The sequence below is a fragment of the Grammomys surdaster genome, unplaced genomic scaffold (assembly GCF_004785775.1).
Source record: "Grammomys surdaster isolate TR1022 unplaced genomic scaffold, NIH_TR_1.0 143, whole genome shotgun sequence".
Classification (NCBI taxonomy): domain Eukaryota; kingdom Metazoa; phylum Chordata; class Mammalia; order Rodentia; family Muridae; genus Grammomys; species Grammomys surdaster.
In genome coordinates, this window is record NW_021604601.1 from 6,975,549 (window position 1) to 6,988,068 (window position 12,520).

The 12,520-nt window shown below is 41.6% G+C and overlaps 1 protein-coding gene across 1 annotated transcript in view; it reads right to left on the bottom strand.

Annotated features, from left to right (window-relative positions):
• The window catches only part of Nox3 (NADPH oxidase 3), a 56,715-nt gene that overhangs the window by 27,604 nt on the left and 16,591 nt on the right, over positions 1-12,520 (bottom strand). The window contains exons 7-10 of the mRNA XM_028764384.1: positions 12,292-12,421; positions 6,770-6,862; positions 4,885-5,138; positions 2,090-2,252 (exon numbers count right to left, since the gene is read on the bottom strand). Coding sequence (XP_028620217.1) covers positions 2,090-2,252; positions 4,885-5,138; positions 6,770-6,862; positions 12,292-12,421 — 640 coding nt within the window. The remainder of the gene's footprint in view (positions 1-2,089; positions 2,253-4,884; positions 5,139-6,769; positions 6,863-12,291; positions 12,422-12,520) is intronic.

Sequence of the window (12,520 nt, forward strand, 5' to 3'; positions counted from 1 at the left end):
GGTCCTGTAGTATTGTGTACCTGGGTTTGCAGGCATTTGGTGTCATGTCTACTATGTGCTGATTCTATGACATACAAAGAACTAGAACTAGTCAGAGTTGGATCTGGATTCTGCCTTTGATTATGCATATTTTTGGAAGGACCCTCTACTCTTTCTAAACATCAAGTTCTGTACCCAGGAGACAGAACTTTAATTCTTATACTGTGTTGTAGTCTGAGTGTGAAATGTTACTCGTAGGCTCTTGTGTTCTGACACCTGGTCTCTAGCTGTGAAGATCAGCTCCAAGACCAGAGGACAAACAGATGTCCGGCGTCTGTCACTGTGAACCTGAGGAAGCAGTTAATTTTACTCTTCTTTCTTAGTGGGGAAGACACCAATTTTTGGGTCTTTGGGTTACATTTTTCTCAGTGCTTCACAGAACACAATTGCTGAGTAGGTAGCCCGTGAATGAAGGTTCGATGGTTAAGTGGGGTTTGGAAGAATGGGTGAAGCAAGGCTTTCTGAGATTCTTTTCTGCAGACCCCGTCTGAAAAGGTAGCAGATGACGCACATCTTCTGGAATGAGATGTTGAAGGAGTAATTCTTAGGTGTCATATGGCCATGCAATTCCTTTTAGCAGACCACATCATACGACTGACGTCCCCTAGAGCAGGTACTGTGTTGCAGTGTGAATGTAAAATGTTTCCCACAGGCTCATGTGTTTGAATGCTTGGTCCTTAGCTGTTTTAAGAGGTTGTGGGATCTTTGGGAGGTTGGACCTTTCTAGAAGAGTTGGGTTGGGGGAAGAGCTTAAGGCTCTTGCTTCCTGTACAACCTCTGCTTCCTGGCCTGTTAAGATATGAGTTGCTCTTGCTTCAGGTCCTGACTTCAGGTTCTCCTGACTTCCTGCCCTGACTTCTTTCTATGGTGGACTATTACATGGAACTCTAAAAAGAAGTAAATCTTTTTCTCCTCAAGCTCTTTTCAGTCATACTATTTTGTCACAGCAATAGCAACCTTAAGACACCCGTCCACCTTTCCTCTGCTGTTGCAAATACCCCATGCTGGTCCTGAGAGGGTTTAGGTTCAGAGAATGAAAATCCAGAGTGTGGTATATCAGCATGATGAGTGCTTTGAGCTGAGGAGAACCAAGGCCTCCCTGACTTTCATCAACTGTTCCACCTCTGAGGTGAGGGAAGGGTCTTTCTGTGGAACTCTGCTGTTCACCTAGAGGCTGTATTTTCCAAAATGCCAAGTCTCATGGAGAATATGGAGTTGACACCATAGGCAGAACACGGGCGAGCTTTGTTCCAAGTATTTGTTCTTTAGGTTCATTCATCTCCCCTAAAAGTCACTTACTGTAAAATCGTCCATAGCCACACAGCAGCCAAAGCAAAGGCCATTGAAGCTTCAACCACCTGGCCTCTCTTTGGGTTTTGGACTTTGTATGGCTCCTATCAGCTTACGGATCAATAAATTGGTGTATCTTTTCTTCTGTTAATTACAGAGTGTCTTACAGAGTCAATTATCAAACTTTCAGGGGATGGAAAAGAAGGCTCATTTCACTTGCCAGGGTCCAAGTCTGAGATGGTATCTCATACTGGATATTACAAAGAAATGGAAAAGCCTAGTCCAAGAGCACACAAGAAATCACAAAGGAGGATTTGGTGCCATGTGACAAGACCATTGTGAGAAGAATAGCATGGTCTACTAGTAGAGGCCATGGAAGGAAGACGGAATTGGATGTTTGCAACCACTGAATGGAGCTAAAGAGGCGAGAGGGAAGCTCGCCTGTTAATATGACTAACTACAGCCCAGTCACATAGCCATTTGCAGCCTGTCCACATTTTATCGAGATGAGCAATTACATGTCCTGTAATGGCAATGAAGCAATAAAATTTATGTCTTGTCATCTTTAACAAGATTAGACATAACCCTGCTCATAAATGTAACACTGAATGGAGATTTTTAAGAACATAAGTATAGTTAAGGATCCTTGAGTTTATCCCTCATAGTTAATTAAAATCCTCCCCAAGAATCGGCAGAGGAGAGATATAAGGGTGTTGAACCTTTCACTCCATGGAAGGGTGACCTAACGATTTTTCCATACCTTGCTCAGCCCAGGCAGGCTCTGTGATTCACAACACTTATACCACACAGACTTCAGAAGAGAGGCGAAGGGAGTGACTCCAATCCCCGTTGCAATGCACACACTCACAGGGTAGTGGAATACATCTGCCAGAGAGCCTCCAAAGGGCCCATCGACTGCCAGCCTGGAATCATATAATGCAGTTCAGTTGATATTCAGAATGTCTCCCTCTTGGACACAAAGACATCCCAAGCTGGTGGGTTTCATAGGGTGGGTCAGTAAATGTGGGCTGAAGGTTACTGGGGTATTTAAAGATTCTCTTTTTGGGGAGGGGAGAAGGATACACTGGTTAGTTCAGTGCTTGGTGCATAAGCATGAGGACCTCAGTTCAATTCCCACGACCTGTATAAAAAGCCAAGCATTGGTAGCAAGCGTGTAATCCCAGGGTGGGGAAAGCAGAGACAGGCAGATCTTTTGTAGCTTTCTGGCAAGCCAGTCTATCCAAATGGTAAGTCTCAGGCAAATGAAAAACTGTCTCAAAAAATAGGGTCGAGAAGTAATTGAGGAAGCAACCTGGCATTGACTTCCGGCCTTCCCATGAACATGTTTACTCAGTGCAGAGTCTCTCTCTCTCTCTCTCTCTCTCTCTCTCTCTCTCTCACACACACACACACACACACACACACACACACACACACACACACACGATGCTCTATTCAGAGAGCTTCGGGTAAGCTTTAGAACTTTCAGCCTCCCGCACTGGAAGAAGGCTACCTGGCTAGGGGCTGTTCATGGAAGGAAAAGCTTGCCATCATCTGCTGTGGCTCCTCATCAACACGACTTGCTCCTTTTAGAGTTCTGGGAACTCCTGTTAACTGTGAGCACTGTGAAGTCTGCATGAGGTGCCTCCACACCAGTCTCTCCCTCAGCTGCCAATCGAAGGGAAAGGAGATACTCCAAGGGGGCTTAGAAAATTTGCTTTTTTTTTTCTTTTCATGGTGAACCTTCTCCCCATTTTCATTGTTTGTTTGCATGATTTTATATATTTATATCATTTAATCTAGTGGAGGTGATTTGTTCAGAATAAACATAATTTTGAAATAATTTGTCAGTTAAGTACAACTTGTAAAACTCACTGTTTTAGACTATATTTGCAAAAAAAAAATCCTTTATGCACATCAGCCCAGGGGCAGTAAAAATGTTTTGCCTTTCCTTAGCAATTTTTCTTTACAATGATAAAACATATTCTTTGAATAAATAAGATGTTTTTACACAGACTGGCCACTGGGTTCTTCCCAATCTCTTTCCCTCCGCTTCTCCATGCTGGTTTTGGTTGTATTACCTAAATACTACACAGTATTGTCTTCTGACACACAACATCTTTTCCCATGGAATACTTAGCTGCAGCTTCTACTCTCTCTTTACTTGCTTACATGTTACCTTTCCTCTAGGTCTTGTCTAATTGTTACTTCCCCAGGGAAGTCTCCCTGGACCTCTGTGACTGGGGAAAATTCCCTCATCTGCTCTTCCTTCCCGTAGTTGAACACTAGCATTTATACTGTGGGTGCTCGTGATTTCGTCTTGTTTACTGTGACCTCTCAGCTCCCAGGGTTATGGATGTAGGAAACAGGTCTGTCTTTGCTCATTGCTTATTTGCTGCCTTGCTTACGACCCAGTCTGGAGCTTCTCAATAACAATTTGTAAAGGGAATATTTAGAGCATGTCAGTAGGCAGAATGTATTAAATAACTCTGACTATTCCAAAAGTACACATTTACATACGAACAAAGACATGCTAATGAAAAGGTTTCTAAGTCATTCATAACCATTCCCTGAAGAGAACCTGTCACCTGCATGGTCGAGGTGGAGGATTAACCCATTTGGGCTTTAGTATGTGCTCATGAAAGTTCAAATAGATTTATTTAAAAATATTCTACATCCCAGACTTCCTAATAATTCAAATGAACTGTCCTTGAGTTAATCTTAATTAATAAGGCTTAATTACATATTGATATATGGAAATCAAAGAACAAAAATGAAAGGTCATTAACCAGAAAGTGCTAGTATCTTAGCCCACATAGATTATTTTGTAAGTAATTAGATAGATAGACAAATAGAGACTTTATCCATTGTTTAAGGCATCTTATTGTTGGTATTTTTATAATTAATAATCAGTGATTTATTTGATACAAATTTTAAAAAATACCAATTAAATTTAGAGACCTATGTCTCAAAGCCTACAGATATATATATATATGTATATGTATATGTATACGTATATGTATTCATATAAAGAAGCCATAACTCCAGGGCCTTATACTGTGTATCTGGGAAAAGTGCTACAGAGACGAAGAGTCTCTATGTAACTTTTCTATATGTTACTATGCAGTCATATAGAAATGGTATGGGTTAAGTTCAGCATGAGCAGAATAGACTATCCTTCTTCCAGAGACCAACCTTTGCAAACACAGCCTGAGAACTCCGTCTGTGGTGGGAGAGAGTTTGCAGAGGGAGTTGTCTGACTCATGACAGGCTGTACATAATTAGACTAGAGCTTCTTTTGGATCTGGAAAGGAAACTCTTCCTTCTCCCTGGATCATCGCCTACTTTTGTTGAACATTTATTTATTTTTACAGAAATGTACTTGCTTCTCCTAAATTATACATTTGATGAAGACTCTCAATTTTTTTTAGACAAATTCAAGCTTGCGGCTTAATATAAAGCTATTGCAAAATTGAACAGTTTATTCATGCATTTAGATATTTCCCCTGTTTGAAGTATTGCAGCTTGAATATAACAGTGACCTAGGGGTCTCACCTTGGCATGCTACAGAGCTCACTGGGAGCCTGTCCCTCTGCCCCAAAGGCCTTCAATAATGCCTCTGTCCAGTCTCCTGAGGCTCGAATGTGTACACTGAAGAAGTCCTCCTGGGGAGCAGAGGTAAGAGTGAAGGGGTGCCACTCCAGCGGGGAGATGGATGGGCACTGGATGAAGATGTACTGTCCGGGCGCCATCTTGAAGTCACGCTTCTTCATGTGAAGTTCCAGGACTGCAGACGGGTGACTCACCACCTACAGCAGAGCAAGATAGCTGAGGTGGATTTTCACTCAGGTAAAATGACGAGAACACATTTTTCATTCCATGCAAAATCTTTAATTGACTTTTTTTTGATGTATAATTTGTCAGCACTTTTATGCCTAGACTTGCAATTTGAGTGATAATAGAGTTCATTGTGCAGGGCACTGTGCTTTACTTTTAATAACTGCGCAAGGAAGCAGTGTGGCAGGCACGTGACTCCATGACCCACGTGACCAAGCTTCCCTGAGCCCAGCTAACCATTCCGAATTGAGTATAAGCGATCATGGATGGATATCTCATAATTTTACTTGAGTTTATGAAAATAGTTACCACATCATCTTCACTTAAAAAAAATCTAGCAATAATTTGGGATCTTCTTCAGGCTGAAGGGAAAAATATTGATCTTTCACCTCTCCCCAAAATGTTTTATTTGTTCAGTTTTACTAACTACTGTCTTGGTGCTGAGTCTTTGGTGTAGGGAAGCCCCGTGCAGCTTCTACAAGGACTTTATGCTAACGACTCATTTGAAGGGAGGAACATTTGCCCTTTGTATATATCCACTGCCTGCATTGAAAAAATATCTGCATACCTTCATGTCTTCTGTAGTAAGTGCAGGTGAGAACATAATCCAGTATGTGGATACTGATATGACACTTTTCCATGAGAAGAGTCCCTCACAGCATTTTAATCTTTAATTCCAGATTTGTGCTCACCCTCCTGACACCGCCCTGAAAGGAACTACTAAATGTCTCCCTACTAAGAGATGACACCACCCTGAAAGGAACTACTAAATGTCTCCCTACTAAGGGATCTAGGTTCCCACACTTGATCCAGTCTGGATTGACCTCCTGTGGTTCTAAGCTTGAACTCAGCAACATAGAAATACATGAAAGCAGAGTTAGGAATGTCTGTCCATCTGCTTTCAATGTGACAGTGAATGGTGTATAGTGTTCTGTTAAAACTGTACTAGCAAACACTCAGGAGTGGGTAGCGTACTTTGTTAGCCTGTGGGATATGCTTTTTCTGTCTCTCTGTCCCTATCTTCCTCCAGCATGAAGTAAAACAGCCACAAATTTGAACAGGAAGGCAGAGAAGTCCCTCTAAGGCACACACCACTAAATAGGGTAGAGCAGCACGTCGTTTCATCATCCCCATCTTGAACCTTAGCATCCGTCCGTACTCTGAACCTATGGCTGCGTTCCAAGCCCGTGGTCAGCACTCAGGTAAGAATGAAGCTGAAGCTGTGTGGATGCTGTTGGCGTGTTTGCGAAATCCTGCCTTTATGTGCTCTTGGAAGTTACTACGGTCAGTGTAAAGCATTCTCAGTAGTTTCCTGGCTTGTCCTCACTAGAGAGAAACCATAATAAAGAGAATTATGGCTAACTCCGATTCCACGCTGTAGCCTTTATCAGAATTCCGAGTACCAGCATGGAGCCTTGATCCCTGTCTCTAGTAAAATTGGTCACACTGAAAGATGCTCCGATACAAGCAGTTATTAGACCAGAAGATGAGCCTCTAAATTACAGGCAGTTCTGCAATAAAAATGGCAAATTAAAAACTTGGGCTAATAAAAAATTTTCATCTACACTCAGGCTTTTATTCAGACATAAAGCTACACACATACCTTGGTAATGACAACTTCTTGGTGAGATCTCCAGAACCTAATTATCCTTTCACATGCGTACAAGACCACAGGGCCCAAAGCCCATTTCCAGGCCTGCAGAGAGAGGGAGGAGAGAGAGAGAGAGGAGAGAGAGAGAGAGAGAGAGAGAGAGAGAGAGATGACAGACAGAGAGAGACAGAAAGGCAGAAACAGGGAGAGGGAGGGAGAAAGAGAGAGGGAGACAAATGGAGAGAGGGAGGGAGGAAGGGAAAGAGAATGAATCAGAGAAAGAAAGGGAGAGAAGGAAAGTGGGAGAGACACACAGAGAGACAGAAAGAAAGAAAGAAGGAAAGAAAGAGAGATAGAGAGAAAGAAGGAAAGAAAGAAAGGAGATAGTGAGACACATAGAGACAGAGAGGTATGTTAAGATAGAATCAAAATTTCTAATTTGAACCATATCAATATGTATCATGATGAGACTAAGATATTTCCCTTAACATTGACCCAGCTATCAACAACAAAGATGTCTCCATGTACTAAATACAATAACATTTAATTATTCCTTAAACTCTACAAGCTTATTTAAGAGATTAAATTCTCCTCTATTGGTTTTTATGCTTCCTTGATCAATGATGCCTTTATGTAATTAGAAATAATTGAATTTGCAAAGAAATAAGAAAGCAGATTGATGTTTATGTTATGTATGATAGGGTCGTAAATGCTCCCAAACAGCCGAAGTCAAAGGCTTATAAAAAAGCATTTTTCCAGCCAACATAAGGAGTTTCAAATAGTAATTTAGGGGGCCAATAATGCCTCACAACCGGGAGATCTGTCTGAATACAGACACTCACAAAGGCATCAACAATTGTTTGGAGAGATATGATTAGGATCATTTTCATGCTTAAAAAAAACGTTACTTACTACTTTAATTGATTTGAGTATAATCTGCGTTATGGGTGACCATTTTGTTTTTGTAGCCTTGCCTCAGGTGTTGTGTATAACATGAGGGGTCTTTTCTCCAGTAGACAGGAAGGATGGGAATGTATAAATTTTGTGACTCAATGTCAAACAATCTTGTAAGGTGTATGAGAGCCTCTTTATTTCATAGAGAAGGAAACTGAGGCTCAGTCTGATCAAATGTCGCCTTGGACATGAGAAGGCGTCTGGTGAAGATGTGGGCTTGGGTGGACCTGGTACACAGCCGCTCTTTGCACAGGGTCTCAGCTGCCTCTCTTGAGTATTTACCACACAGCAGAAACGGAGTCCCGCTATGTGCTGTCTAACACCAGCATAGGTCCAGAGACTTGCTTTGAAAACATTCCTCTCCTGAGCTTATTGAATTTTAGAATGCCAAGGGTTTTTTTTTTTAATTTTGATTTGATCTTATAGAATAACAAAACAAAAGCAGACTCTGGTTCTCTGAAAATCAGTTTGAGTTTCCTTGGGAGGCTGGGCTGGATCTCAGAGAGCCTCGTTGGATCTCAAGGCTTGGAAAAGGTTCTGAAATTTCCCCTTTGCCATTCTAAGTCTACCATGACCTTAGTTCTTCTTAAGATCATGGGAATAGGGGAGGACATTTCCTTCTTTTGAGTTTGTGTGCTCTTTAAACTCTGGACACTCATTATTTCCTTACTGGCCATCTGGGTCCGTCTCCAAGTCCACAAGCTCTTTGACATATTTTTTTTTAATTATCTTTCCCATTTTTAATTCCCTTCTGCTTTCATTAGTCTCAGCTGTTTGCAGGAGCTCCGTCTTCACCCATCAGCTTTCTCTGCTTCTTTCCTGAGGGTCTCTTGCTTGCTTGACAAAGGCTAGGATTGATTCAGGCTACACAAAGCACTTTGACCCACTTACTCTCTTCTGCCTCAGTGGGATTTTGCAACATGTTCCGAATGGCCTGGAGGACGAAGCCTTTGGTCCACTCACGCAAGGGTGAGGCAGTGAAGATGGTCAGAGAAGGCAAAACAGAGGAAGTAGCAGGAGGATGAAGCTGGACCAAGTAAACAAAGCCAGAGCCTCCTTATGCTTGAAAGCATTTAAGAAATGGTTTGGATGTTTAGAGGAATGCCGGCCACAATTCTTTCTGCCTGACGGAAAGATTTGCAAAGATATTCACATAGCCTTTGTGTATTTTCACAAATAATCTTCCGTATCCACTTGAAAACACACGTTTAGACATCACATATCTCATTTTGGTGGTGTCAAATCAGCCACAGCCTCTGACTTCTCCACATTGATGAAATGGAATGGGTTATTTTTCTTTCCTTGGTTAGTCAGGAAGGAGAATGTAAGCCATTAATCCTTGGCTCTATCTCTATTCTACTATATAAATTGCTCCAAGAGGAGATAGGGAAGCTTATTTATACTATGATACTCCCAGAGTCCCTTGGAAGTTAAGGAGTGAGGGTGAGATATAGCCAGTAAGTGATGTTAGGAAAGTGGTCCAGCCGTGGGGATGAGCATCACCATAGACAAGACCAAACAGATGGGGAGACCATGCTCCCATCTTTTATCCTGTATAATCAGATACATAGTGAAGTGTGTGTACGTGCGTGCCTCTGTGTGTGTGTGTGTGTGTGTGTGCACAAGATCAACTTTGGAGCCTTCTACTTTTTTTTTTTTTTTTTTGAAATAGCATCTCTCACTGGTCCTGAAGGTTTACTGATTAGGCTAAGGTGATTGTCCAGTAAACCCCAGGAATCTGCCCATCTCTACCTGCCAGTGTTCAGATTACACACACTCTCTGTGCCAGGCTTTTACATGGGTGCTGGGAACTGAGTTTTACATGGGTGCTGGGAACAGAGTTTTAGTCCCCATACCTGCATGCAAAGCGCTTTACTAGCTAAGCTATCTCCCTGGCTCATATCCGTTTATATATATTTGAATTTTGTATTTTTCAAACTGGGAGATGGTTGGGGAAAATTCTCATTGAAGTTCTTGCCAAACTCTTAAATGTTTTGGGTTTATTCACAGAGATAAAAGTGGTTCTGGGAACGTGTACTTGCAAATAGTGGCAGAGGACTGGCAAAGAAAGTCTTGGAGGAAGATCGGAGAATCAGAAGGAATGCCATAGGATGTGGAGAAGTGTCACAGCATGCCACAAAGTCAGGAGATTTTTACTCGTGGTGTGGCTTTGCTTGGAATGCCTCTGTATCAGAGGCAACTCCTTGAAACACCCTTCACTTTACTTTCTCCAGCTCTTAAACAAAGGGTCAGAATTGTTGAGTACGTCAGCATTTTTAGAACTGAAAATTCATATGGCTTCTTAGCTTTCTTTTTCCGGTCTCCAAGAATGTGCAGAAAAACTCTAGTACAGCAAGTGCATTATAACAGAAATAAAATCGTGTTGATTTAATAGTGATATCAATGAAACTTGATTCCTTTGCTTTTATTCCTTCCAGAAAATAAGGGCAGGTTGGCTTTGATTTTATTTCATGTGTGTGGTTATGGATAGGTGATTGCTATAGACAATAAAGCTCTCCAGGGTTAGGGCCCCATGTCCAAGTCCTGTGTTTGTCTTCTGATGAGCAAGCATGAGAACTCACCACTTGATGATGTTCACTGATTCACTCCACCCTCACCCAAGCTTTTCCTCTTACCACTAATATCATCTCATAGAAAGTGAAAAACAAAACCAAACGAACAACTAAAAAAAAAAATATGATTATTACCTACAGGGAAATGAGCTAATTTCTTGGCTAAGAAGGACCACACATCTTTTGAGACTTGACTGACTGTGTGAGCAACTCTCAAATCTGCAGGTTTGTGTGCCTGTGAGATTGGGGTAGAAACTAGGGCAGCAGATTTCTCTGGTCAGCTTACACAGGATGATGGAAAAAGATTCTCTGATCCAACATGCCATCGGCTGACGAATATTCCACAGATAAAATCTTCATTAAAAAAGTGCCCTGGGAAAGAGAGGCAAGGAGGACTACACGGAGCCTTGCTAAGATGAGTTAGGTCAAGTGCAGTGGAGCACGGAACCCCTGCATGTCCTTGGATTGCCTTTCTGATTCAGAGTCAATAAGAACATCAGAGGGAATATCGCACAGTCTATCCAAGCAGTAATTGTGCAGCCCACACATGCTTTGAATCAGGATCCATTAAAAATAATGGGAAAGAGTGACACCGTGAGTTTGGATGTGCAAGGAAGTGTGGCAGGGGAGTTAGCAAGAGATGGCCAAGTTTCCCCTCTTAATCATAATTAATGCTAGCACACACTGCTGGGAGCAGGCCCTGGTCTGTATTCATAAAGTGTGGGAGAGTATTGATTTTTTTTTTTAAATGGAGATGCTGTGGCTGAAAATTTTAGAGAGGTATTCATTTTCTTCATTAATATGCAGGCCAGGTAGTGGCTACAGAGAGCTGAGTTTAAGACAGAGACAATCTATACTAGCCATTAAAGGAGCCACAGTTTAATGGGCACATCTATTTCACATCTCTCAGTTTTAAACATTTCTCCCAGTCCTCTTACCTTTAAAATGTGGCACTTAATTTAGTGTATTTGAGAACTAAAAAAAAAGAAATGGTTATTATTTACATTCCTCTGATGTCTTAAATGCTATGATAGTTCATTATCCTTATCGGAAATGATAAAACATTTTGGGTACTTGTTTCCGCCTACTTTTTTGTTTTCTATTTGTGTTTGTTTTGAGACTAGGTCTTGTGTCTTCAGGATGGTTAGATTCTCTTGGAACTCCTATGTTGCTGATGATAACCTTGAATCTCTGAACGTCCTGCTTCCACCTTCTGTGTGCTGGGATTACAAGCATGGTTTGTGTGGTGCTGGGGATCAAACTCAGTGTTTTATGTATGCTAGGCAAGCATTTTGCCACCAAAGCCACATCCCAGCCTGTTCCTACTCCCAATGCAGTCGCTTCATTTATTATGTCATGTATTAATCACCAATTAAACCAAAAGTTTTTATCTTCCTAATATATCAGAGTCCAGATGAGAGTGTTATTCCTCTTCACCTATGTCACCAACTGCAAAGACTGCTGCACACCCAGAAAACAGGAAATATTACTTTCAAAATCTGTAGACACTATCATCATTAAATTGATAATTAAGTTGATTAAATCTATTCTTGGATAACATTGAGATTAATTATAACAAAAGTCATTGGGCACCCCTAACCTTTTTGATCACCAAAAATTGTAGAAAGAGAGAAGGCAAGCCTAGGAAAAGGCTTGGTCTTCTCAGTTGCTCAGGAGACAGACTGAGGAATAGCAAGGGTGTAGTGGGTGGTGAGCCATGAGGCTAACCCTCTCAGAGTCATTACTCTTGCTGTTATGAAGTCTTGCGATATCAGACATCCATATTTAAGGCTGAGTAGAATACATTTCAAAACTGAACAAAGTGCTTTTGGCAGTAAATCTCTTTTAAAATTATCCATAACTCGATTTCTCCATTAGCCCACTTAATAAAGAGTTGGCTTCATCAAGTGGTGACATGGGCGGTTCTTTTTTTCAAGCCTATAAAAGCTCTCATTATTTTAACTGTGGGGACAGTTATTTTTAAAAAGCTCCTGGATTCACTCTTACCGAAGGTTCCTTGCCAGAAAATTGAGGTACAGGGCACAAGGCAGCTGCCTGCCATTCGGCATAGCGGTCTCTGCAGAAGGTGACATTGTGCAGCCGGAGACTCTCTGGAGTTTGTCCTCGAATGATGCGACTTAGAAACACACACACACACACACACACACACACACACACACACACACACAAACGAGAGAGAGAGAGAGAGAGAGAGAGAGAGAGAGAGAGAGAGAGA